This window comes from Triturus cristatus, chromosome 7 (assembly GCF_964204655.1).
Source record: "Triturus cristatus chromosome 7, aTriCri1.1, whole genome shotgun sequence".
Lineage (NCBI taxonomy): Eukaryota > Metazoa > Chordata > Amphibia > Caudata > Salamandridae > Triturus > Triturus cristatus.
Window position 1 is genome coordinate 765152026 of NC_140590.1, and position 26845 is coordinate 765178870.

The 26845-nt window shown below is 45.3% G+C and overlaps 1 protein-coding gene across 3 annotated transcripts in view; it reads right to left on the reverse strand.

Moving 5' to 3' along the window:
* Positions 1 to 26845, reverse strand: part of LOC146810498 (glucagon-like peptide 1 receptor) — a 279433-nt gene that overhangs the window by 155225 nt on the left and 97363 nt on the right. For all 3 annotated transcript variants that reach the window (XM_085614427.1, XM_085614426.1, XM_085614428.1), the window contains exon 3: positions 11236 to 11343. In XM_085614427.1, coding sequence (XP_085470553.1) covers positions 11236 to 11343 — 108 coding nt within the window. The remainder of the gene's footprint in view (positions 1 to 11235; positions 11344 to 26845) is intronic.

Below are 26845 nucleotides of genomic sequence, written 5' to 3' on the forward strand. Positions count from 1 at the left end.
TTCCATCTATTTCTTCGGCCACCCATGAGAAGGGCCATACCCTAGCCAAATCTTTCACAACTTTGACATATCAGTAAGCCTACCTCTTCCCATTATCTGGTCTGACCACCTCCTATTAAAATTCATCATTCCCAACTCTGCCACATCCTCTCGGCCTAACGCAGGGAAGAGGGTCCCTAATTACAGGACGTTCCATAAAATATCCATCCCGATGTTAGCAGACGCCCTCGGTCGTTCCTCACTAGAGCTGTCTGGATGCCCCGACTCGGACGCCCTCTCAATAGATTCATGGCTCCGAACTAACATTGATGCAGCTATACCGGTTGTTTCCTGCTCCTTAAGGAGTTTGCCCCCACCAGCGCCATGGTTTAACGATTGCCTCAGATCTAGCAAAAGAAATTGTAGAAAAATGGAACGTAAATGGCGTAAATCCTATCTACCTGTGGACAGCAAGGTGTATAAAGACAACTTAAAAGCTCATTAGATTCTCGTAAAGGCAGCCAAGAAAAAATTATTTCAAACTAAGATAGAAAATGCCCAAAATAAGAGTAAAGTAATCTTTAGCATAGTTAAATTCTTTAACGCCCCGAAAGCTGGCACAAAGGAAGGGCCATGCACGCAAGAACGGTCTAAGCAAATAGCTCAATTCTTCCACAAAAATATCCCCGTGATCGAACAAGCCTTCACTAACATCTCAGAGAAAGAACTGACCTTCTACCTTAGTTCTAATAGCAAATTTCACCTCTTGGATCCTCCATCTTTACTAGCTTTCCCTGAGTTTCAGCTTGAAGAGTCACTGACCTTTCTCCAAAGCATTAAGTCTGGCTCTCCTACCGACCCATGTCCAGCGAATATCCTGAACCCATTAGCTTCCACCATAAACCCCACTGTAAACCAGCTCTTTAATGCTTCCCTCTCCTCAGGCAACATGCCGAAATTATGGAAGAATGCTAAGATTCTTCACTGATAAAAAAGGCTAACACCAAACCGACGGACCCTGCCAACTATAGGCCAATCTTCCTTCTTCAGGCCCTCTCCAAAGTATTAGAGAAGCATGTAAACAAGGCCCTCCAAAAACACATTGAAGATGGGAAGCTCCTTCATGTGTCCCATTCCGGTTTTAGGGCTAACGACAGTACGGAGTCCGCTCTGCTGGAAATGACTGAATATCTCAAGGGTAAGCTGGACCAGGGAGGCAAGGCTGTTCAGATACTGTTCGATCTGTCGGCGGCCTTCAATACGGTCCCAATTGAGAGGCTCCTGGAGAGACTTGCTAACATCCAGGAGCCTTAACATGGATGTCATCCTTCTTGGCAAATGGATCTCAGGACATCTGGCTCCCGCTTTCTCATCCCCGGTTCCAGCCATGAATGTAGGTGTCCCTCAGGGCTCCATTCTCAGTCCTACCCTTTTTAATATATATCTATCCTCCCTTGCATTTCTAGTAGAGGAAGAGGGCGCCAAAATTGTTTCCTATGCTGATGACACTCAGCTGATTTTTACATGTGAAAAAGGAACCAACTTTGATGGGGCAATGATTAGGTCTTGCCTCACAAAGGTTTTTAACTGGCTTAAGATCAATCAGCTGAAGTGCAATCCTGACAAAAGTGAAGTTGTTTTTTTGGTAATCCAGAAACGGCTGACTGAAGCTCTTGGTGGCCAAAAGATCTGCCATCCCCGCCCGCGGAAACAGAGAAAGTCAAAAACTTAGGAATTGTCATAGAAAAGACAATCTCCATGCGCTTTCAAATCCAAAATCTAACTGGCGCTTGCTTTGGCATACTCCGAATGCTAAAAATGTTCCTTCCACTGTTACCGCTTGAGAGCAGAAAGATCGTGAAGCAGGCTCTGGTGATATCAAAGCTTGACTATGTCAACAGCTTGTACCTTGGTCTTCCCAAATCCCTTATCCAGTGCCTACAAGTGGTAAAAAACACGGTGGCCAGAGCCATCCTGAGACCTAAACCCAGATCTAGTATGAGCCCTATTCTCAAGTCTCTACACTGGCTCCACATAAAAGAACGGATCGACTTCAAAGCGAGGACCATCTTCTTTAAAGCTTTCCACGGCTTAGGAGCTGGCTACCTAAATAAGCGCGTTAATCGCTATACAACAGCTAGACCCCTAAGATCTTCCAATGCCAACCTAGGCCTCGTGCCTAAAAAATGCTGTGCCCGCACTGGAGGCAGATCCCTCGGCTTACTAGGTGCAAAATTGTGGAATATAGCCTCCCTGAGTCTCTGAGACTAACCACAGACCTACTCTCTTTCAGCAAGAACTTAAAAACCTGGATTTTACTAACTGATGGGTCTTTTACGCACGTTTCCTCCCGCTGTCATGCGCCAGGACACTCTAGTCTGAGTAGTTGCACACTTTAATAAATACACTATTTCATTTCATTAGGTCCCTGACAGTGCAAAGGAACACTCGTTCAAATTCTAAGGGCCTTAGTTATGAGGCCTTGCTTCACTTTTATGCCGCAAGTGCGTCACTTTTTGTGACGCACCGGCAGCGCAAAAAATGTGCCATGTTGCTCCATATTTGCAAAGTGACGCATCTAGACAGATGCATCACTTTGAAACTCCTGCACCACATTATACCTGCACCAGGTATAATGTATGCAGGGTGGGTGTTGCCCCGCAAAAAGCCTTGTAGAAGTGGCGCATTGAAACCTATGAGAACTCAGTGCGCCACTTCTAGGACGCCATTGCCTCAATATCTTACACCTGCCTCACAGCAGGTATAAGACTGATTCAGGCCCTTACGGACACATTGCTGGAGTTGTGTCTATTTTCAGACACACCCCAGCAATGCATCACTTTTGTGCCTACAGATACGTCAGAAATACTGACATATCTGTAAAATGATGCGACATGATGCGTCATACAGTAAATATGACACATCCATCATGTAGCAAGGAGGGTGCACTAAGAAGTGACGCATCACTGTTTTCACACAACGATGCATCACTTCTCATAAATAAGGCCCTAAATGTGTTTACATCTAATATTCAGGGATAGTTATGTGTGTTTTCAATATTGCAACACAGCAGCAGCTCAGCAATATTACTGCAAATAATCTTTGTAACACCCTCCCATTTCTTATATGTAAGGCCTTGTTTTGATCTGAAAGAAACTTTTTTATGTATATTGCATGAAACATAAACACAACATTTCTCTGCAAAATGGCTATACTAGACTCACAAATAAGGTACATAAAAAAATAAATTAAAGGAAAACAGTATTTAAAACAATCTGTTTAAGAAATATTCAAGGTCATTAGGGCAAAACTCTGGAGAATGGAGCTGACTCTGTCGGGGGGCCCCCTGAAAGGCTGGGGCCCTAGGCCAGGGCCCACTTTGCCCATGCATTAAAACGTCTCTGAGCACATGGACTGCCTCAAACGCCTATCCACTATGCATGCAGTCCTCTAACCACCTACACACTTGTCTTTTACACCTTCAATTCCCCAGTCAGTATCCATACACTTCCAGCAAACACCCTGTCACTCCCCTTGCACTCCTCTAGTGACCCATTCAGCACCATGTACTGATCCATTTACTGCGCCAAAACCCAACCACTTATAAATTCACCCAGGCACTCTCCTTGCAGTACTCTAATCATTCAGTCAGTACCCATGTACTCATGCACTGAGCCAGGCCTTAGCACATAGTCCATGTGCTTCAAACCCCTATCCACTATGCATGCAGTCCCCTAACTAACCAACACACTTATAGCTCTGCACTTATACATTCAACAAAAAAAAAGTTCAGTTTCAATATTTTAAAAAACATTTTTATTTCCATTTATATTAAAAATATATAATGTAATGTAAAAAATAAAATATGTAAAAATAAACAGTTAAAAAACTGTAGAAAATCAGTATAAAAAAATACATATAACTATTATTACATTAAAAAAAATAATCATTTAGAAAACCTTCGAAATTCACTGAACAAACCATAGGTTTCAGACATGTTATAGTTAGGAATTAGCATTTAAAAAACCTTAGAAATTCACTGAAAAAACTATAGGTTTCAGGGCTGTTATAGTTAGCTGGACATTTCACTCGTACAAAACCATTGAAATTCCTCTGTTATAGTTAGTTCTGCCAACTATAACTCGCGCGCCCGCAATCCACTGCTGATGATGTCACATATTACATCATTCATGACATGGTCACTGACATCACTGATGACATCTCAAATGACATCACTGATGACATCATCCACGTGACAATCAGACACACCTCATCATACAGTAGTATAACCTTTCATCACTCACTGTAAAATACAGAGTACCATATTTGAATCCATTGACACACCAATACAAGTTTCTAAAAACCCGCTCAGTGATTCCAAGATCTACATACACATCTAATCACTTACCTATAGATTCACTCATACATGCTGTCAATGATCGATAGAACACTTTCAAATATACTTATACACCTATATCGACATTACACACCAGCACACATCCTATTCACTTATGCAGACATCCTATTCACTTATGCAGTCATCCTACTCACTTATGCAAACAATGGATCATACTTACATTTACTCAGCTACACACTTATACAAACACCACTTCATTTATTCATATAGATAGTAACTCATACTTAGTGTGTTATAAAATCACTATTCCAAGTATACAGTTATCCATACAGTCACTCATACAATCACTGAGTCTTATGTATACTTATTTATATATGTATACTTAGTTATATACAACAACTGTCACATACACTGCCTTTTATTTTTCTAGATTGTTGGACATGTACCATTGAGAGATATATTTGCTCATCACCACACCCATAAAGATATTCACTCACCCAAACAACTGTTATAACATGTAGTCTTAACCTCATATACCTACTGAATCAACTATTCACACATCTTTGGGCAGTCACACACCCCCCACTGAACCACAAACAAATTCATTCTCCCATACAAATACTCAGTTAACTAATCAATAACTAATATAGACTTTCACATAGCTAGTAACCAACTGGTGCAGCAGTTTACACAACAACTGACAAAGTGATGCGGATATTCACACAGTTTAGTCACTATCCAATATATTTAGTGAGACACTATAAATTACTCAAGTAAACAGTCAATCACACTACTACTAAATCCTCCATCCAGATATTTATATTTATATATCCACTCATTCTTCAATGCAGATTGCTATATATATAATACATATTTAAATATCTAACCAAACCACATTCACTGGATGATGTCATCAGTGATGTCATCAGTGATGTCATTTGAGATGTCATCAGTGATGCCATCAGTGATGTCAGTGACCATGTCATGAATGATGTAATATGTGACATCATCAGCAGTGGATTGCGGGCGCGCAAGTTATAGTTAGAAGAACTAACTATAACGGACGAATTTCAATGGCTTTGTACGAGTGAAATGTCCAGCTAACTATAACAGCCCTGAAACCTATGTTTTTTTCAGTGAAAAAAAAAAAAAATATATATATATATATATGTGTGTGTGTGTGTATATATATATATATATATATATAAATATATATCACTCCAAAAGGATGACGAACGTAGACCCAGAATCTGTGCAATTTTCTATTTTATTTAGTGAACGCTCCTCACCATCGCCATGACGCGTTTCGGGCAACCCAGTGCCCTTGATCACATATATATATATATATATATATATATATGAACCACAGCATCCAGCTCCCACAGAGGCATCCATGGAAGAAGGCACAGACTCGAGGCAGTCAGGATACAACATCTGATTTATTGGATCAAGTCACCCTCAATCTCAAAGATAACAGATCTATATATATATATATATACACACACACATATATATATATATAGATACATATAGATATATATAGATAGATATATATATAATTATTGTTTATTTATTATATATCCTGTTTCAGCTTCCGCCTTCCTTAGGTAGTACAAGATTGATTGTTTAGACGCTGCACAGCTCGATTTTCAAACAGCATCATGAGTTAAGATTCCATTTACAATGTGGAATCAATGCAGGCCTGAGATCTCTTGAGATATGCGATAATTAGGTGGTGTTTCAGTGATGTTCAGTCCATCTGGATGCAATGATTTTAAACGGTACATCAAGATGTTTTCTTTGGAGTCCCGTATTTTTTCCTTTAGTACATGTTCCACAGGGAAAATCTTCAAATCGGATTGCAAATGGTCCTCAAAGTTAAAATGATTGGCTACATGTTGGTCAATTTCTTATTAATTATTGCTGATTTGGGATTGATGAATAGTGTACAAAGGTCACTCACTGTTTGGTCAACATGTGGTTTTTTAACATGTTGATCACATAAATGTTGATCGACATATAGGATGCCGTCTTATGCCTGAGGTTTTTCGTATAAAAGAACTTGTTGTTGATGATGTTTCTAAAAGGTATTCACATGTGATGCACCTTTTAGATTCACAACAATGAACTCCTACATTTATTACAGCTTTCTTAAGTTCAGCTCCCACAATAAGAGCTCATAAATTTGGAGCTCTGCGTTAGCAATGACTGGTGGTTTTGGAAAAACCTTTTGTAATTTTTCACAGGTGGAAAATAAGTGGAATGTTTTTTGCATTATGTTTTTTTGTAGTTAGGACCTGATGGATGATAGTCAACTTTTGTTCCTCCTGCTGGTATTCCAAATAAGTGCTTCCCTGCGTAGCAGCAAATAACTTGTCAACTTATTGCAGTATGATATGCAGAGGACAGCCTCATATTTGAAGTAATCTAGCAAGCTCCTGTATATGTTCTTTACAAATGTCCTCATTGCTGCAGAAACATCTCATTGTTGCTTGGCTTTAGATGAAGTGTGGTGTGGGTGACATTAAGTCCAGTTTAAATACAATAAATACAAATGAGCATCTGTAGGTTTGCAGTACAGAGCAGTTACAATGTACTGTTCATAAACAGTCAGTATTACATCCAGAAAAGTGAGCTGGTTCTTCTGTATAGTACTGCTGCTGGTAAATTTGATGGAAGAATAGATACGGTTGATATAAGCTGTAAATCGTTCTCCTTCCAATATTCCAAACTATAAATATGTCATCCATGTAGTTGAGCCATACCAGTGGTTTGATGTTAGAAGTAGCAAGTGTATGGTCCTCTAGCTTGCCCATGGAGACATTCGCATAAGATAGAGACAACCGAGTGCCCATGGAAGTCTCTTGTATCTGCAAATAGTGTTTACCATTGAAGGGTCGTTTGTTGGATTTAAAGATAACTTTTGAAAATGTGGTAAGCACTATGGCTGATGGGTTTTCACAATCCTTTTATTAAGAGGTGCAGTTAATACCATAAGACCATCCTAATGTGATATGTTGGTGTATAATGATGTAATATCAAATGTTACAAGGAGGGTGTCATCATCAAATGTGTAGGTTTAGTTTAATCTGTCAATATTCTGAAGGAAGTGACTGGTATCCTTAACAAATGATGGAAGTCCATGGACAATGGTCTAAATGGACTCTAAAATATATGTCATTTAAAAAAAAGCTTTTGAGATTTTATGGATGGGTGTTTCGGAGTGGGTTGTGGTAAAGGGTAGCAAAGGGTTTTTAGGCTTCGTGGATGGGTAAGGTAAAGGGGTAGTAAGGGTTTTTAGGGTTCATGGATGGGTAAGGGAAAAGGGTAGTAAGGGGGTTTTAGGTTTCAGAGGTATTTGTGGAGGTAAAGGGAGGTAAGTGGTTTTTAGGGCCCATGGGAGGGAAGAGGTAAATTGCAGTAATCGTTTTTCAGGGTTCAGGGATGGATAGAGGTCAATAGTGGTATAGATTCTTTAGGATTCAGGGAGGATAAAGGTAAAGGAAGACAAGGAGTTTTTAGGGTTTCAGAGGGAGGATAGAGGTAAAGAATGGTAGGGACAGTGTCGGGGTAAATGGAGGTAGGGAATTTTTAGGGTTCAGAGGAGGGTAGAGGTGAGGGGTTTATAAGGTTGAGGGACAGTTAGATCTATATATATATGTGTGTGTGTGTGTTTAGGATAGTTACTCCAAAAAGAATAAAATATCCACAAAAACAAAACACAGATACACATATACAAATATATATATGTGTGTGTGTGTGTAAGAACCACAAAAATATGTGTGTAAAGACCGACAATTTAATACAACTCTTCTCATATCCTGTTGTACACTGCTGCACCATCCCTTGGTTCTGTGATAGGAAAAATGACAGCTGACATACCATGTCCTGAACGGTTCTTCAAAATCTGCAACATTTGTGACTAAATTCCCTATATCACAGATGTCAATGAGCTCCCTAACAAAACTGACTGTCAATCACCAAACAAGCATTGAAAATGCAATAAGTCTCGCCTTTGATTAAGTTAAAGCCATTTGCTTTGCTAATGGTATTGTATAGCAAAGCAAATGGCTTTAACTTAATGAAAGGCGAGACCTATTGCATTTTTAATGCTTGTTATGCACAGAAGTTCAGGAAGTGGAACGTTCCCCGCGGCTATTATTAATACCACAGAAAAAAACCTGTGTACGCATACCTGGCGATGACTCCTTTCCACCGTCCTGTTCGCAGATTTCTTGTACGTACCCAAGATACGTTCCACTTGTGGTCGCGACGTCGTCAGGAATAAATAAAACCGATTACTTTGGTGCCCTCACCTCACACCTCTCACATCGCACTGTGGAGGCCCCTTCATCTGCTTTTACTCCTGCCGTCAGGTGGTGGCCTAAATATGTCACCTAGTACCTGCTTCCTGACCTGCTCCTGTGCCGTGCGATGCTCAACCCGTTTCCAGCTCGTGTTTTCCTTTCTGAAGACGGGACAACTCAGCTGCAGACACAACAAGAATGATCAATGATCAGCTCCCCCCCATGTGCGGAAATTGGGCGCCCATGTCTAGTTCATGATGTTCCCCAACCTCCATGCCATGGGCCCCCCGGGCAATGCCCCAACACACGGGTTCACAGTGATACAGTTGCCTCCCTTATAGCCATCTTCCCCTGTGCTGTTGTGAGGGGGAGGGGATAGGAGGGGCAGACGGATGGGGGGCGCAAGCTCCAGCGGGCCCCCGCTTGTGACCCTGCCAATGCAGTGTGGCCCACAAACTCCCTCTGCCTCTCCCCCTGAGCCCTCACTGCCACCGGCCTGTCTGTGCTATCCTATAAATAGGGGGGAGCACCTGGACCAGACCCCCCACTTTTGTTTGTTGTTGCCGCCCCAGCGAAGCAACAGCTGGCGCGGCCTGGTTGCAGCTGCGCACAAGGGCCCACGGCTCGCGCAGCTCCCCCCACAGTCATGGATGCCGCCCCAGCATCAGACTGGCTGAGGCTGCCTGATTGCTGCCAAACAGGGAAGGAGGGAGGGTAGGCACGCATCCCTGAGCACCCCCCTCCCACACTCCATGTTGACGTGGACTTCCAGCGCTTTATCACAAGGTGGTCCGCATGCATCCCCGCACCCCGCACTTCCTAAATGCCGCCCCAGTGTGCCTGGCTGGGGTGGGACGGGGGCTGACATCGATGTAGCGCCGAGAAGGGCTTGCATGCTCTCATGGCACCCTCCCCGCGCATGTTGGCTCACAGGTGAGAGGGCCCGCATGCATTCTTGGCACCCCTGCACTCCTCGGTGCCGCTCCAGCCTGCTAACTGACTGGGGCAGAGGCAGCCTGACATCGCAGCCGCGCCGAGGAGGGCCCGTGTGTTCAAGTGGCACCCTCCTTGCACCATTGCGTTAATTTTTTCCCCGCCCCAGCCTACCGACAGCTGGGGTAGCGGCGGCCTGTTTCTCGGCGGCCTTTCTATGCTGCTCTGCCGGGGGACGTGCACTCGCAGGGCATCCTTCGACGTTGCCACCCCAGCAAATAGACTGGCTGGAGCGGATGGCTTCATGCATGCTGGGGCAGAGGGAGCCTCACAGTTGCCGGGGCAGCCTGCGGACTCCCAAGCCCCCTCTCCACCGACCGAAGGTTGCCCCCAGGGCCTCAAGCATTCATCCTGGAGGCCCTAACCGCAAAACTCCCCACGCCACAAGCAGTCATGTTGCCGGAACGGCGGCCCAACCACTGACCCGCCCCTGCCCAAAGCCACCAATGCCCCCAGAACCCATGGGCAGACGCAAAGGTCGGGCCAGGAGGCTGCTCACGTAGGACGAGCCATGAAATTTGAGCCCTGGGGATAGTGCAGGCCATCCTCAAGCGAGGGATAACCTGGACAGGGGAGGGGGTGCGAGGTGATGGGGGGGTTGGGGCCGAACTTATCTCAGGGTGACTGCTGCTCTGAACCGACCCGACAGTATGTCCTGACGGCGTGGCGCAATGATTCCAACAAGCAAGATCCGCTTTCACTTTCGTGCGTCGCAAAAGGTTTCTTGTCTTTATGGGGCCATGTGTTTGAAACACATGGCCCAAAAAAGATAAGAAACCTTTTGCGACGCACGGAAGGCAGACGAGCCCGTCTCAAAAAGCCAAACGAAAACATCACGAACAGCTCTTTTCCAATGGCTGGCCACCGTTTAGCATAAACGGTGACACCAGCCAATGGAAAAGAGGGGCAGGGCTTAAAGCCCTTTACAGAAAATACCCCAAATCATTAAATCTCGCCAGCAAGACTGCGCATGTGCGCAGCCCACACCAGGCGAGAACTAAAATCAACATTATGAAGAGTGCACTCTAAAAATGCCTTAAGGCTCTCTAACCCCTTGCATGCCCGCCCCTTTCCCCGCCCAGTGCCGCGCCTTCCATTAGCGGGCGGAGTTCATGACGAGCTGGACTCGTCATGGGCACAGCGCCACCGCAGCCCATGACGAGTCCAGCTCGTCATGGGCACTGAAGGGGTTAAGGAACTGTGAACAGTCCCAGGCAAGGCTTATTTGGACTCTAAAAATAAAAGATATTTGACCCCCCCTCGCCAACCATCTCATGGTAATTGGGATTTTGTTGTGCTTTTTAGCAGAATATATGGCCCCCTTATGAATGATACACTAGGCAGCTGCCTAGAACTGAATTGCCTATAGTATTTCCATTCAAATTAAATGTATACCCCAAAACAACTCAAGACTATGTCCAATACCTTCATATGTAGCCCACAAAATGAGTGTGCAAAACTGGAGGTAAATGATTCCCTTGATTTTACCCTAGAATATCTATTCGGTGGGTGCCCACTAAACCCTAGGAACTGCAAGCCCACAAATCCAGCACATTGGCAGTTAAAAGTATCTCTTACAGGATCACTGCTAAAACATACCTTGATCTCTCCACGGCAGGTATGGAGGACACGGCACCTGGACGGTGGCTCCTGGGAGAGCATCTGGCCAGCAGGCATAATCATCAAATGTGCGCCTGCAGTACACCTCTGGAGAGGAGAGAAGGAAGTCAGATTAGTGGGCTTCATCCCTCGACCAGAGAGTTAGATTGTGATCCCTTTGACCAGGCCATGTTCCTATTAAGTTAAATGTGCCTCTTCTATCTTTCTGAAGGTCCCAGTATCAGTAGAGAGGAAGACTTGTAATTATTATAAGTCTAAGGTGCTTAAGAACTGTTTGAGCTTTTTATTACAGATTGCAGATTCGTAGTGAAGCATATTGTCCTGCCTGTCTGTCTGTGTTGCCACGACTCTAATACCACCACATGTTTCAGACTGGGAATTTATATAGATGTTATAGGTGCCCTGTTGAAATCCATGTTGTATGTAGGTCAATTTTATAACAGCAGGGCTGGCACGTACAACAGCATGGAGCCTAGGTACCAGGGGCTGCGCAACCAGCCACTCTTATCATATATACATAGTGGGGGGCAGAGGAGCGGGATAGCCAGTGTGGGAGCGAGCGCTTGGAGCTCATAGGCGATTGGAGCCCACCTTACTCAGCAATGCTCTTAGACAACAGAAAAATGGAAGCGAATTACTTGGTTAACAGCACCCCAAAATTGTGGTAACCCCTGATCCCAAGTAGCATAAGCATCATCCATTCAGAAAACTCCTAAAGAATGAATTCTTCATTCCCTTAACTGATCACTTGTGTCAACAAGAGCTGTGACAATGCGGTTCCTCAGCTCACATTCGGAGGGACTCTACCTCGCCTCTCTCAAAATTTCTTTTGACTTCTTTCTCTCCCCATCAGTGTCTCAGTGACTGCCACAAGCCGACTTGCTCAGCACGTCACAAAAATCTTATATATATATATGTGCGTGTGTGTATATATATATATATGTATATATATATATGTATATATGTATGTATATATATATATATTACCTACTGGCGGTCGCCAGTAGGTAGTTATAGTTAGGACCCTGTTTCCATAGGAAAACTGCAACATTCTATTTGGAATAACTTTGGCGCCGGTCGACGAATCCTCGCGAAATTTTCAAAACTAATGGGGCGCTACGCTCCGCTCCTACCCTGAAAGTCTCGGGGGGATTCGTCAAGCGGGGGCTGAGATAAAAGGGGGGTCCCAAAACGCGTTTTTCCCATGCATTTTTCCATAGGACCTTTAGACACAGCTACAGCCCGAACGGCTGAACAGAGTTCCTTGAAATTTGGCAGAGAGGTAGTCTACAGGTCAAGGAAGTGCCTTTTGTAGGTTTGGTGTAAATCTGTTCAGTAGATTCTGGGAAATTAGCCTTTAAATCAATATATATATCTGAGCCAGCTTACGGTGCGCTTACGGTGCGCTTACCGTACGTGCACGCCGCCGTGCGCGAGCGCGATTCTGATTGGCTGTTAGATCTTAGTAAACATTCGAATCGGTCGAAACCAGGAAGCGGCGGCCGCCATTTTCTCTCTCGCAGTCTGAGAGGGGGTTAAAAAACAAAGGCCAAAAACATGTAAAGGGGCTGTTTAGACAGCTCCTAAGAACCCAGCCATGTTGAGGGAGTCCTCAAAGACCCCCTAAGGCCAAAAACGGAATTTTAATTTTTTCGATAATTTCACCGATTACGGATAAAAATTATCCATACTCTCCCCACCCCATGTGCAAATGGTGCCCGAAGGGCACCATTTGTGCAAGGCATATAATAGATGTGAAAAATTAAAATATTACCTTTCACAACGAAGCGCATCATATGTCCTCCATGTGCGCACGGTGCGCGAAGCGCATCGTGCGTACATGGCCCATCTAGCGTAACGTGGGCACGCGGTGCGCGTAGCGCACCGCGTGCTCACCGTGCGTGCACGGCACTAACTGCGTAAAGTGGGCGCGCACGCCACGAATGGCGTAAAGTAACTTAGCATTTAAAAAACCGTACAAATTCACTGAAAAAACCATAGGTTTCACACACGTTATAGTTAGGAATTAGCATTTAAAAAACCTTGCAAATTCAGTGAAAAAACCATAGGTTTCACACATGTTATAGTTAGCTGGAAATTTTACTGATAAAAAACCAATGAAATTCCCCCGTTATAGTTAGTGCAGGCAACTATAACTCACGCGACCGCAATCTTCTGCTGATGCTAATACTGTATTTAGACACTTATTTGCCCATGTCTTCTTCCATTAAATTTTAGCTATACATATATTACAAATATTTTTTTTTCATAAAGACACATATGTCATCAGCAGAGGATTGCGGTCGCGTGAGTTATAGTTGCCTGCACTAACTATAACGGGGGAATTTCATTGGTTTTTTATCAGTAAAATTTCCAGCTAACTATAACATGTGTGAAACCTATGGTTTTTTCACTGATATATATATATATATATATAACTCCAACAAGTTGCATGTGAAGGAAGGAGCCCATGAAACAAGTAAGTATCCGCTTTATTTGAAGCAGCAACGAGGAAAGGTGAAAAGCGGCAGCAAAATTCGTACTGCCTGACGCGTTTCGTGCAGTGAGCACTTTGTCAAAGGCGACGGACCCAGGAGGCAATAGCATGACGATTTCAGGCACCACAGTTTAAATAATGAAGTTACGCCCTCGTGGGCGTGGCCACCCCATGGCCCGATAGTGCTTGTAGTGCCGGTGTTTCTCATGTGAGCGGCCATGCTGATGCGTCCTTTAAATAAAACCACAGTGGGATTTTTTCTGGGTACATTATTCATTTATTCATTTATGTCTTCATTGTGTATATATGTATATATATATATATATTCACTTAAAAAACCATAGGTTTCACACATGTTATAGTTAGCTGGACATTTCACTCGTGAAAAACCATTGAAATTCCCCCGTTATAGTTAGTGCAGGCAACTATAACTCACGCGACCGCAATCCTCTGCTGATGACGTCAGATATTACATCACTGTATTTAGACACTTATTTACCCATGTCTTCTTCCATTAATTTTTAGCTATACATATATTACAAATATTTTTTTTTCAGAAAGACACATATGTCATCAGTGATGTAATATCTGACGTCATCAGCAGAGGATTGAGGTAGCGTGAGTTATAGTTGCCTCCACTAACTATAACGGGGGAATTTCAATGGTTTTTCACGAGTGAAATGTCCAGCTAACTATAACATGTGTGAAACCTATGGTTTTTTAAGTGAATATATATATATATAAGCTCATAAGCAGTGCATTGTGGGGGCGCGAGTTATAGTTAGCATAGCTAACTATAACAGCTGAATTTCACTGGTTTGTACAAGTCAAATCAGAGCCTAACTATAATTTCCCTGTAACCTTTGTTTTTTTCAGTGAATTTCTAAGGATTTTTAAAATGTATCTCCTAACTATAACGTCCCTGTAACCTTTAGTTTTTTGAGTGAATTTCTAAGCGTTTTTTTAACATGAAATAAGATGCCCATCACAATGCACAGTGTGTGTGGGGTGGAACGCAGGGCCTGGCCTGCCATTGTGCTGCGCCCACTCAAGCTTGCTGCTCCTGCCCCGCTCCTCCTTGCCATCCATTGTTCATGGCCCTGCTCCCACATTAGAGCCGTCGGTGGCTGTTGTTCTGCCACTGCCCTTCCTGCCTACCCTAAACAGTTAGCCTACTGCCCCATCCACCTCCTCCCTACCCTCTATTTTCCGAGTCCATGCACCAGCCCCTCCCTCCTGCTCTGCATGGTCCGATGAGCTGCCACTTCCTTCCATTTAGCTCAATGTCCCTACCCACTCCACATGCCCTCCGTTCCCCAATTCTATGCAGCATCATTGTCCTCCTGCGTAGCTTCTGTTCTTATCTTGCTGTCCCTACTCTCCATCCACCTGCCCTCCGATGTCTGTGTGCATGTCCATGCTCCCTCCTTCCAGCCCACCATATTTCATGGACCTACTACCCTCCTATCTACTCTGAGTGTTCTGTTCAGCTGTCACTGCCCCTCCCACCTGCTTGGCATGGTCAGATGGCTGCCGCCTGTCCCTGACACGTCCACTCTGCCTGTCCAGGTTCCATGCCACTATCCCATCCCGCCTGTCCTCCATGGTCCATTTTGCTGCTAATCCCTTCAGCCCTCCGTGCTCTGTTGTGCTGCAACTGCTCATCTTGTCTGCCCTGCATAGTCTGTTGTGAAGTCCCTTCCCCTGCCCTCTTTTGTCTGTGTCCAGCACCCACCCCTCCCGTCTGTCCTCCATGGTCTTTTGTGCATTCCCCTGCCCCCTCCTTCTTGCCCACCATGGCCGTTGTGCTGCCTCTAACCCTCCTGCTTGCCATGCATGATCTTCTGTGCTGCCTCAGCCCTCCAACCTGCCCTGTGTGGTCAGCTTGCTGCCCCTGACCCACTCTCACCTTCCCTCCGATGTCTCTGTGTGCTGCAACTGCCCCTCCTGTCCGTCTGCTATGGTCAGCTTGCTGCCCTTGCCTCTTTCCCCCCTGCTCTCTGTTGTCCATGTGCATGGCCCTGATCCCTCCCTATTGCTTTCCATGGTCCGTTTGCTGCACTATCTTCCCGCTTGCCCTGTGTGATGAAATGGGCTGCTGCATCCCCTGATGCCTGCCCTGTAAGGTATGTTTGGTGCCCATGCCCACCTCCCTCCTGCCCTCTCTTATCCAAGTAAGTGCCCCTATCCTATTCCTCCTGCCCTCCGTGATCAAATGTACCAATCTTGCCAACATTTTGAACTTGGTAAGAGAGAGATTGATAAAAAAACAGGGGAATTGATTTTTCCCATTGACTTACATTGAAAAAGAGGAGATTTTAGATAGGAAACTAATAAAATAAAGGCTTTTTGGGCTTAACAACATCGGGAGTCTGCTGCCTAAATCGGGTCTGTTGGCATGTATGGTTGTACTGCCACTGACTATTCCTTCTGCCCTCAATGGTCTTTTATATTGCCACAGCCTCTCTTGCCTGTACTGCATGGTTGGTTTGTTGCCCCTGTCCCCCTTTTACCTTGTTGGTCTGTTGTGCTGCCACTGCCCCTCCTGTCTGCACAGTGTGGTCAACTTGTTGCCTCTGCACCCTTCTCCATGAGAGGGTCTTATTCCCATAGAAATTATGGTTAGTGCTCTAAACATCTAAAATGAGGATATATTTTCTAAGTCCTCAAATAACAACAAAGCACTTTTAAATATTTTGCTATCTTTATGTTTTTTCAATCCAGTTTATCACTTGATTATAAGTTACAGTTAAGGGAGAGGATGTGGCATTACAGCTAGAGCTGCAGACTTTTCAACCGGGGAACCAGGTTTGAGTTTCGGCGTCAGCTCGACATCCATTGATTCTAGGCAAATCACTTAATCTCCCCATGCATAATACCAAAATTAATGTGTTCTTGTGTAATGTAACTGATGCTCATGTAAAGCACTCCTATACCTTTAGGTCAAGTTGACGCTTTATCGAACTGCAAATAAAACAAATTAATTGTGTTTTGCACATTTCTGTCATTCGGCTACACTTGGGCTACATTTGGGTGATATTTGTGCTATATTTGTGCTATTTTTTCCAGTGGCCATCTTGGAAGGCTTATTAGTTACGAAGCTCCCTCATTTCATCATTTACTGCAGTATCATCAGTAGAAATTGCTTTCAGTTTTCCACTTTGATTCCATCAAGATGGCGTTCATATGTGCCACACTTTTAGCATTAATTTAAAATGTTAGCATTCTGGTTGTTTATTAGAACACTGTAGTAAAATTGCTGATCACCAGAGAGTTAACTAGCAGTCTGCAGATGGAGCTGAAAGTGCATGTTATGTACTTTTGCGCTTTTGTTCTGATTCTGAAAATTTCAATAAAAATTACATGAGAAAATAAAAGAAAGTGCATGCTTCAGCCTGCATGTCAAAATATTTTAATTAAATAGATGAGGAAGATATTTGAGTATATACTTAAAATGTGTCTTAATTTTTCTTACTACAGCACTAACTATAATTTCTATGACAAACTGAAACCCCCTCATTTTCTTCCTTTCTAAATTAAATGTTTTAAGTTTTACCAGTTTGATTCAACAACATGGTGGCTTCAGGTCTGCTATACTTTTGTCATTAGTAACACCGTTAGTGCTCTAGTTGTTCTTTAGACTACTTTGGGAGGCTGCAGTAGAACACAAGGGAATCAATAGTCTGACTTCATTTTCATATGGCTGAGAAAGATAGTGTAAATTTACAGAAAATATTATCATATTAGCTCATGAAGCATCTTGCATAGCCTCTATGGGAAAATCATGAGAAACAGTTTTCTCTCAAATATGATTCTCGAAATCCCAGCAGAAGGCATTTCCACAGGGTAAAATCGCCTTAGAACACACCACAATCCCTAACAAGCATTTACAATGCAATGGTCTCGGCATTGGTAAAGTTAGAGCTATTGGCATTGCTCATGACATTATTTTTGTTTATGTTTGTGTTTTTAAAACATTTAAAGACACGGCATTGTCATGAGCAATGCCAATAGCTCTAACTTTAACAATGCCGAGACCGTTGCATTGTAAATGCTTGTTATTTCTGTCTTCCTCTTTTCCTCCTTACTCCCTCCCCTTCGCTTTCCTCTCTCATGTTATCCTGTCTCCGTCCTCCCTTCTCTTTTTCTTTCATCTTTGCTCCAAGAACATGGCCATCGGTATACTTAGCAACACTGCTCCGAAGACACTGCTCCCCATCTCCCCCACCACGGACGGGAATGACTCGACTTCCCGCAGCTTTGAATGCCTTTCTGATCTGCTCGATAAAGTAGGTCCACTCCAAGGCAAAAAGGACCGACCGAAACCATCAGCACCAACGTTCAACAAAGCACTGTGCAAGGAAAGCCTTAAAACTCTGAGAAACATGGAGATGGTTGGCCTCCACCAATACCCTCACCCGTCTCAGAAATACCAGGCTCCTGTACAAGACACATCTTCTGGGAGGAATCCAACCACCTCACATCCCACCTGGACTTAGCCAAGAACCGACCGAAGCAACTCTTCCATCTGGTCAAAACTCCAACTGCCCCTCCACGTCCTTAACATTTGAAGACGCACCAACAAGAGCGGAGGAGTGTGTACAGTCCTTCCTCTTTACATCATGACGTCCATACTACCCCTCCCTTGGTGTGCGAATCCAAAGACACGTGGCGACATTTCCAAACCACTGCAGCGAAGTGGTGCAGGGTATCTTTTCAGCTTCTTTTCTTCGGTTATCGTGTAAATTGACACTTGCCCCTTTATTGAACCTCTGTCTGAAAGTTAGTGCTCTCCTCAGTAAAGTAAGAAAAGGGATTTAAAAATGCCTCTTGGTGAAAAGAAACGTAGCTTTAATGAATGTCTGCAAGGCACACATTAAAAAGAAAAGAGAATACAGCTTCATCCTCACAGTGATAACGGGCCAACATGATTCTGCCGTTCCTACTAACCCTACTTAGGTGTATTATGCCAGTCCTACAAACAGCTGTATGCCATGCCGATCAGCTGTATGTCAGTCCTACAAACAGCTGTATGTCAGTCCTACAAACAGCTGTATGCCAGTCCTACAAACAGCTGTATGCCAGTCCTACAAACAGCTGTATGCCATGCCGATCAGCTGTATGTCAGTCCTACAAACAGCTGTATGCCAGTCCTACAAACAGCTGTATGCCAGTCCTACAAACAGCTGTATGCCAGTCCTACTATCAGCTGTATGCCAGTCCTACTAACAGCTGTATGCCAGTCCTACTGACCCTGAAAAGGTGTATGCCATTCCTACTAACCGCTGTATGCCATGCCAGTCCTACTAACAGCTGTATGCCATGCCGATCAGCTGAATGCCAGTCCTACTAACAGCTGTATGCCAGTCCTACTAACAGCTGTATGCCAGTCCTACTAACCCTAATAAAAGGAATATGTCATTCGTACAAACAGCTGTATTCCATTCCTACCAACCCTACTAAAAAAGGTGTATGCCATTCCTAACCCCACTAAGAGGTGTATGCCAGTCCTAACCAACCCTACTAACAGGTGTATGCCAGTCCTACTAACCCTACTAACAGCTGTGTGCCAGTCCTCAGGACCTTAACTGAGCCTTGACACTGCAAGAAAGCTAAATACAGATGTAAAACGGAGTACAAACGCTGCCCCAATAATAGTGGCGTGACAAACATGGCCAACGTCTAAATCACTTTTACTTTTCATTATTACTCCCTGCTCTCCTTCACCCCCACACACAGCTGGCGTAGGCACAGCCGCATGGGCACACTGGCAGCGCTCATCTGCAGTTTTGAGAGAGTTGTAACCCGTCGTGAGTGATGCCCGGAGGAACCCGATGACGATGCATGCCACCACATGGCGGGTCCGCGCTTTCCGGCCTTAAAGCAGAGTTTGTGTAGGTTTTGTCGGTTTCTTTACTCCTAGAGTATACAGAGGACTCTTATGACCCTGTAGGGGTTTGGCCACATCAGACCCGTTGCATCTTGGGTGTCTGGACTTTCAAAACGGACTTGAAGGCCCACTACAACAAGATTTTAGCTAAGACATTATTTGTTACCAAATGCTGGTGCAGACATACTCGGCTCACCCTGGTCACTCCTGGACACACCTCTTGTACTGTTTTCTGTAATGATTCCTTTGTAATATTGTAACTTCCATGTAACAAACATGTCTACTGTAGAGCAGTCTAGGCTCTTTGGGTAATGCATACATCGAACCCTCCCGGTTCCGGCGGGAAAGTACCGATGTCAAGGCTAGCCTCCCGCCTCCGATTCCTACAGGCCCATACCCGACTGCTCGGGTTGCTTCAGATGGGAGGGGCTGGCCTCGTGTTACTCGGAGTATGCACTGCCAGGAACCTGATCCTGCAGGCCAGTGCACAACACTTATGCCACGCGCCCTCTGCCTGGCATAGCGATTTCTATGCACTCTTGACAGGTGTGGAAAAAACTTCTGTTTCAATCTCTGCTATTCCATCCCGCAGCAGCAGACTTGCAAATCCCATACACGCCTATAGACCCCGTGCAGCCACAATAGAAGTCAATGGGAGAAAGACATTCTCAGGATGATGTTTTTTAAATATCCCCCTTTCCTCTTCCAACATGCTGGCATGTATGGTAAGATCTGCCTCATATATACACATAAATAAATATTCGAAGGGTTCCTCAGCACTCTCCAAGTCTTGGGGCTCAGCAGAGTATAAAATCTTCCGGCTGGATTTCGGCTGCACACTACTTCCGGGAAACTCTGGAGTGCAGAGTGCCCCTCCTACCCCCGTTCGGCTGGTGATGGGTGCGGGGCGAGGCCAGGCTGGCAGTGTGTGCCCAGAGGATCAGGGTGAGCCTTGCCCCTCCTGCTACGGATGGGTGCGGGGTGAGGCCAGACTGGCAGTGTGTGCTCAGAGGGTCAGGGTGAGCCCGGCGCCCCTCAGTCCAGGACCGGGAGCCCTTCCCCTCCTGCTAGTGATGGGTGCGGGGCGAGGCCAGACTGGCAGTGAATACCCAGAGGATCAGGGCAAGCTCTGCCCCTCCTGTCCCCGTCCTGCTAGTGATGGGCGCGTAGCGAGACCTAACTGGCAGTGAGCCCAGAGGGTCAGGTTCAGCCCGACGCCCCTCCGTCCAGGACGGGGAGCCCTGCCCCTCCTGCCAGTGATAGGGGAGGCCGTGAGGGGCGAGGCCTGGCTGGCAGAGTGTGCCCAGACTCCAGAGGGTCAGGGTGAGCCTTGCACTTCCTGCTACGGATGGGTGCGGGGCGAGGCCAGACTGGCAGTGTGTGCCCACAGGGTCAGGGTAAGCCCCGCCCCTCCCATTCACTGAGGGCACTATGAATCTGCAGCTCCTTCCGGGTTGTTTATTCCACCGGTGATGTAATGATGGGTATTCTGAAGGAAGCTGGGTCACGCCGAGGGCCCAGGAACCGGTCTGCCCGCCTCTGGGGCGGGGCGTTCCCCGTGTGGCTACCTGCCAATGGCACAATATTGCACAAATGGAGTTTATATTCAGGAAACCCCGGTGTGAGCTGTGCCCGGGGGGTGGGGGGAGGTGGGGCCGGGGGGGGGGGGGGGGGGGGGGGGTTGTGTTCCCAGGTGGCTCACTCACCACGGCACCGTGTTGCACAAACCCCGGTGTGAACTGGGCCGGGGGCTGGCTCGGTGCTGCCCCAGGGACACTGCCCGTCATCAGGGCGTGCTCTTCCCGCACTCTGGGGCGGTTTTTTTTCATCTTTTTAAAAAATTATTTTATGCGTTTTTGTATAGCGCGGACTTTACCCGAAGGTGTCAGAGCGCTTCACAATAGGAACAGTACTGATACATGAGGTACAAATTACAAGTGTGCCCTGCTATGGTCAGAGGCGCCCCCGCACTGGCTGCACAGCCCACAGCCCAGCCGGGGGTGCCCGGAGCCTGCCGCGCTCCACGAGGACTGTGGTGAAACCCGAAATACTGATGCTTAAATGCACTTTGCGTTCTCTCGCGCTCTAAAGACAAATGTGTTGTCGATTGTCAATGCTTGTGTTTTCTAGTTTACACAAGGGATATCATCTGCTCTACATAGTCTATTCATTCATCCATCTTTTTGCCCACCCACCAGTAACTGTAAATGAGTGCTCCCACAAGGCCAACTCTGCACGTGTCCATCTCTGCCACGCGCACACACCTCACGGGGCTTCATGGCGCTATGGGCCGAATTGCAGCGCAGATCTGCTCCCTGGCGAAGCAGCTGTCCCTTCGTAAGGTCAGGACACCGGCTCTGTTGGGGCAGAGCAAAAGGCACGCCACTGCCTTTCTCCGAGGTAGAGCATGCCTCGGAGAAAGGCAGCCTCCTTTTCGGATTCGGGGGCGTGTTTTGCTGTTGTCTCCTCCCTGAGACTTTTCGCAAAAAACACGCCCCCCGATCCGAAAAGGACGGGGCATGATTGGAGTGACGGGACCTCTTCTTTAATGGCTGGCCAGCATTTACGAGGCCAGCCAATGGAGAACAGGGCAGAAGAGGGGCGGGTTCAAGCCCCTCTTCTCCCAAGTCATTAAATCTCCGGACTTCCGGTCTGCCGACCGGATGGTCCCGAGACCTAAAAAGGGGTAGTGAAAAGAGAAGAGGTGAGTGGAGGAAGGAAGGGGTTGGAAAGAGCGGAGCAAAGATGCAGTGAAGAAGGGATAGCAGGGGAGAATATAAGAGAATCATTGGCAGTGAGAAGAAGAGAGAGGACGAGCAGTGAAGAAGGGAGAGCAGGGGAGAATATAAGAGAAACATTGGCAGTGAGAAGAGAAGAGTGGACGACAGAAAGGAGGCTGCGAATAGAGAAGCAAGAAAAAGTTCTACAGAAAAGGGCGTCATAAAGACAGAAGGGAAGGAAAACGTGCAGTGAGAAGAATTGTGAAGGGAGGGTGAAAAGACAATTGGCAGAGAAGAGATACTAGAAAGGGAGAGTATGAGATAAAGGTCAGTGGGTAGACAAAGAGAGCGTTCAATAGACAAAGAGGCAGTGGAGAAGGGTGAGAATACGGTGAGAAGGAGGAAAGAGAAACGAGGAGGCAGGACACGAGGAATGGGCAGCGAAGACAGTAGGAGAGAGAGAACGAGATGAAAGGGCAGTGCAGATAGGAGAGAAGCAAGAGTTTAAGACATAAAGGCCTAATGAAGACCGTCGTGTGGAAAGGGTACTATAAAGGTACAGTGGATAGAGCAGGGAAAATAATTTAAGATGTGAAGGGGTGATAAAGAGAGGAGAGAATGGGAGTGTGCAAAAAAGAACCAGGGTAGTAAAGAAAGAAAGGAGTTGGCGAGAGAAGGAGGGAGTGAAGAGAGGAGAAAAAGGGAGAGTGTAAACCAGACACACCTTTCTGTGATAACAACACTGATGCGCAAACAGAGCCTGGGGGAGTGTGGTGAAGTTGATGAAGGGACTGAAGGGGCGAGCAGAGAAGGAATCTAGACTGTGAAGGGGTGAGGCCGAGAAACCAGACAGTGGGAGGCTGATTACCCGGGCCAGGGGGGCAGGAGAGGTGTTCGAATCCAAGCAGCGCTACAATACTTGATACAGTCCAGGCATGAGCGGGCACATCGTTCCATGCCGATAAGCACGCTGCATCGGTTTGCTCCCCACTTCAAGGGCGATGCAAGGAAAACAAAAAACATTCAAAGCCCGGCTAGAGCAGTCTGTTCCCAAGGGAGCCAAGTGTATCGAAAACACGCACATCCGCCCCCGGCCATGGGCCCCCGGACGGCACATTTGTGCTTTTATAAATAAAGTGTAGCAGCGCATGTCTGGAGGCCCCCTACAGAACCCGCAGCCGCCAGATGCAACTGTATCTCTTTTTCGACTGAAGGGGTCCGGCGATACATGTATCACAGGCGGGTGGCAGGTCATGACTGTGTGTAGATACACTGTAACACGCAGAGTTGGGTTAGTTGTGTGCTACTTTGTAAAGCAGCGGTTATTTTCTGTGACCTATTAAAAGTATTTAGGGCTAAATTACTATATAAAGCTACTGCCCGAGGGGGCGCTAAGCCCGATAAGATGGCGGACTCGTGATCTTGCTTCTCCCATCCGGCCCGTTAACTCCAGCGGGATTCCCTGCTGCCTGGGGATCCCCTTACCCAAACGAGGACCCTTGGGTGCTGCTTCATACTTTGGGATCCGAATGAGCTCGGCTTTCCTGCGTGATCGGCCGGGACTCTACGCCGGAGCAGGCACATCGGAGCCTGGCCCTTCGTGAAGACAGCCGCCTACCTGCGGGGGTTACACAGCTCCCTTGCCTCCTTTTCGGATTCGGGGGCGTGTTTTGCTGTTGTCTCCTCCCTGAGACTTTTCGCAAAAAACACGCCCCCCGATCCGAAAAGGACGGGGCATGATTGGAGTGACGGGACCTCTTCTCCAATGGCTGGCCAGCATTTACGAGGCCAGCCAATGGAGAACAGGGCAGAAGAGGGGCGGGTTCAAGCCCCTCTTCTCCCAAGTCATTAAATCTCCGGACTTCCGGTCTGCCGACCGGATGGTCCCAAGACCTAAAAAGAGTATGGTACCATCAACAAATGACTTATATTGTAACTAAAATCTGTTATCCCCCTTTATACTTTTCGCTTATTGTGACCATCAATACCTGCCATTCACTACAATGCATTTCAATAGGGTTCTGTCACGTATATTACTCCTAAGATGGCTGCCAAAACTTCCTGGTTGAAGTGTTGGCAGCCAATCAAATTTCTGTAGGATTTCAATACAGTTTTTGGGCTCCCAGATATCTACATTTTTTTAAACCGAAATATCTTTGAAACTACTGAATAGATTTACAGCAAATCACAAGTACTATTTCTGAACCAACATCTAGCTTTCTGCCAAATGTGGTGTAATTCTGTTCAGCGGTTCGGGCTGTAGTCGTGTTAAAAAAAATTAAAAATACCCATAGACATATGATGGGGAAAATGCATTTTAGGACCCCCCTTTTTTCTCGGCCCCCGCATAACAAATCACCCGAAAACTTTCAACACAGCAGCTGAACCAAAAAAGGAAGGTTTTGTAGAAATTTCATGAAGATTCGTCAAGTGGCGCCAATGTTATTGACAAAAAAAAAACGCTTTTCCTATGGAAACTTTGTACACACACACACACACACATATAAATATTATATCCCACTGAGTACATAGCATTAGGGTACATTTCTCTGTGGGCACACAAAAGGGAAGTAACTTGCAAACATAGCATGAGCATTTCTCCGTGCAGTGGGTCTCATGACTACCAGTCAGTCATTTCAGCCCAGGTCAATTGGATTCCTTGAGCTTCATGGCGAACATCATCCGTTTGCAGGACTGTTCCAGTTAGCCCGCAGAGCACTGATCCACAAATAATGAATGACCAAAGCTCTTCATATGGAAGTCAGTTACTGTAAGGATAATTCTTTACAGCTGGAGTCCTCTGCTTTGAATTAAGAAATTAACAGTACACTGACTTACTTTTGGACAAGCCAACAACAGAGCATTTATTGTTTTGTGGAGTGGTGTTCTACCAATTAACTGATTAAAGAAGCATGGCATGATGACAGCTTATGTAAATAATTGTTTATTTAATGAGACAACCACTGAACATTAATAGCTAGGAGATTGACTGATCGCATTAGCCTCTGCTACCATAACTCACATATGAAGACTCCAGTAAGATGTATATCACATTGAGGGTGAAATGTCACTCAAGAAAGGGATATACATTTTTTTTAATCTAGGGCACAGATTGCTGAAATTACACACATAATGAACAACTATTTTGCGCTACAACCATTTTCAGTTTGTATTCTTAAAGGATGTACAATCTTCACTGTTCTTGGAATTAAACGTGATGTAGCGTGATGTATGAAATATATACAGTATAAACTCATTCAAACTAGAATAAAGTAACAGGAATATTGAATGGAACAAATAATTCAACGAATTGCATCTTTCTCTGTGATAATTAATATTTACCTCACTAAGGGGATATTTTCTTACCTTAAAATTTTAAAAGTGAGGCCAGCGGCCATAGTGGGAGCATGGTGGATTCTAGATAGCCTCCCACATCATTGTTGGAATTTCCCAATAGTCAATCCCTAAAGTAAGGCTCCAAGTATCTGCCAAATTTCATGTGGACACATCAAAAATGTCAAGGTTTTATTAGTGGAAAGAAACATTTCCACAGGTCACCATCCAAACTAAAAGTGCTGTGGAGTTTTCTCTCTATCTCTCGCTCCTTTTAATGTTGGGCAATAAGAGTGTGTTCTTGTAGCCAGTGTTGCCGTAACGGTTTGCTGATCCATTAATATCTATTCAAATCTCCAATGGAGCATGCAGCACTTGAGACAGTGATGAATATACTTTTTATTTTACTTCAAAATAAGTGCAGCAACTGCCGACGCAACCAATACCAAGTATACCCACCATCATCTCGAGTACTACACCCTCTCCTGGGATACTAGACTATCGCCACTAAGTAAACTATAACACAAACTTGCACACTCATTGGATGATATCATCAAGGATGTCATCAATAATGTCATTTGAGATGTCGGTCATGAGTGATGTCATAAATGATGTCTTGAGTTGTCCTGTGTGAGGTCATAAGCAGTGCATTGTGGCAGCGTAATTTATAGTTAGTGCCGCTAACTATAACTGCTAAATTTCTGTGTTCTTTTTGGTTGAGAATGTTAACGTTGTCACTGAGAAATTCACTTAACTATAACATTACTTTAACCTTTGTTTTTTTCAGTGAATTTGTAGTTTTTTAAAGTAAATTATTGTTTTTGTGAGTGTATGTATGATAGAATGACTGTATAATATATGTTATGAACTGGGGTGGCAGAGTGGGCTAAAGAACGGTGATGGATTAAACCCAGATCAGTTGACTGGGGGTGAGTGCTTGCAATGTTCAACACTCCGTCCATCATTTCCATTGGTTTTGCTTTGTTCGCCATAAAAGTTGGCAGGGTATGCTCAGACGTGAGTCCCTTGCTCACTTTGCCACTGGATTCAAGCAAGCCTGGCTGAAGACGGCTGAAATGCCAGAAACCGGTCCTAGGAAGCTTGTTTCCGGTCCAGGGAAGACATGGCTTGGCAGTTCGGGCAGGACTG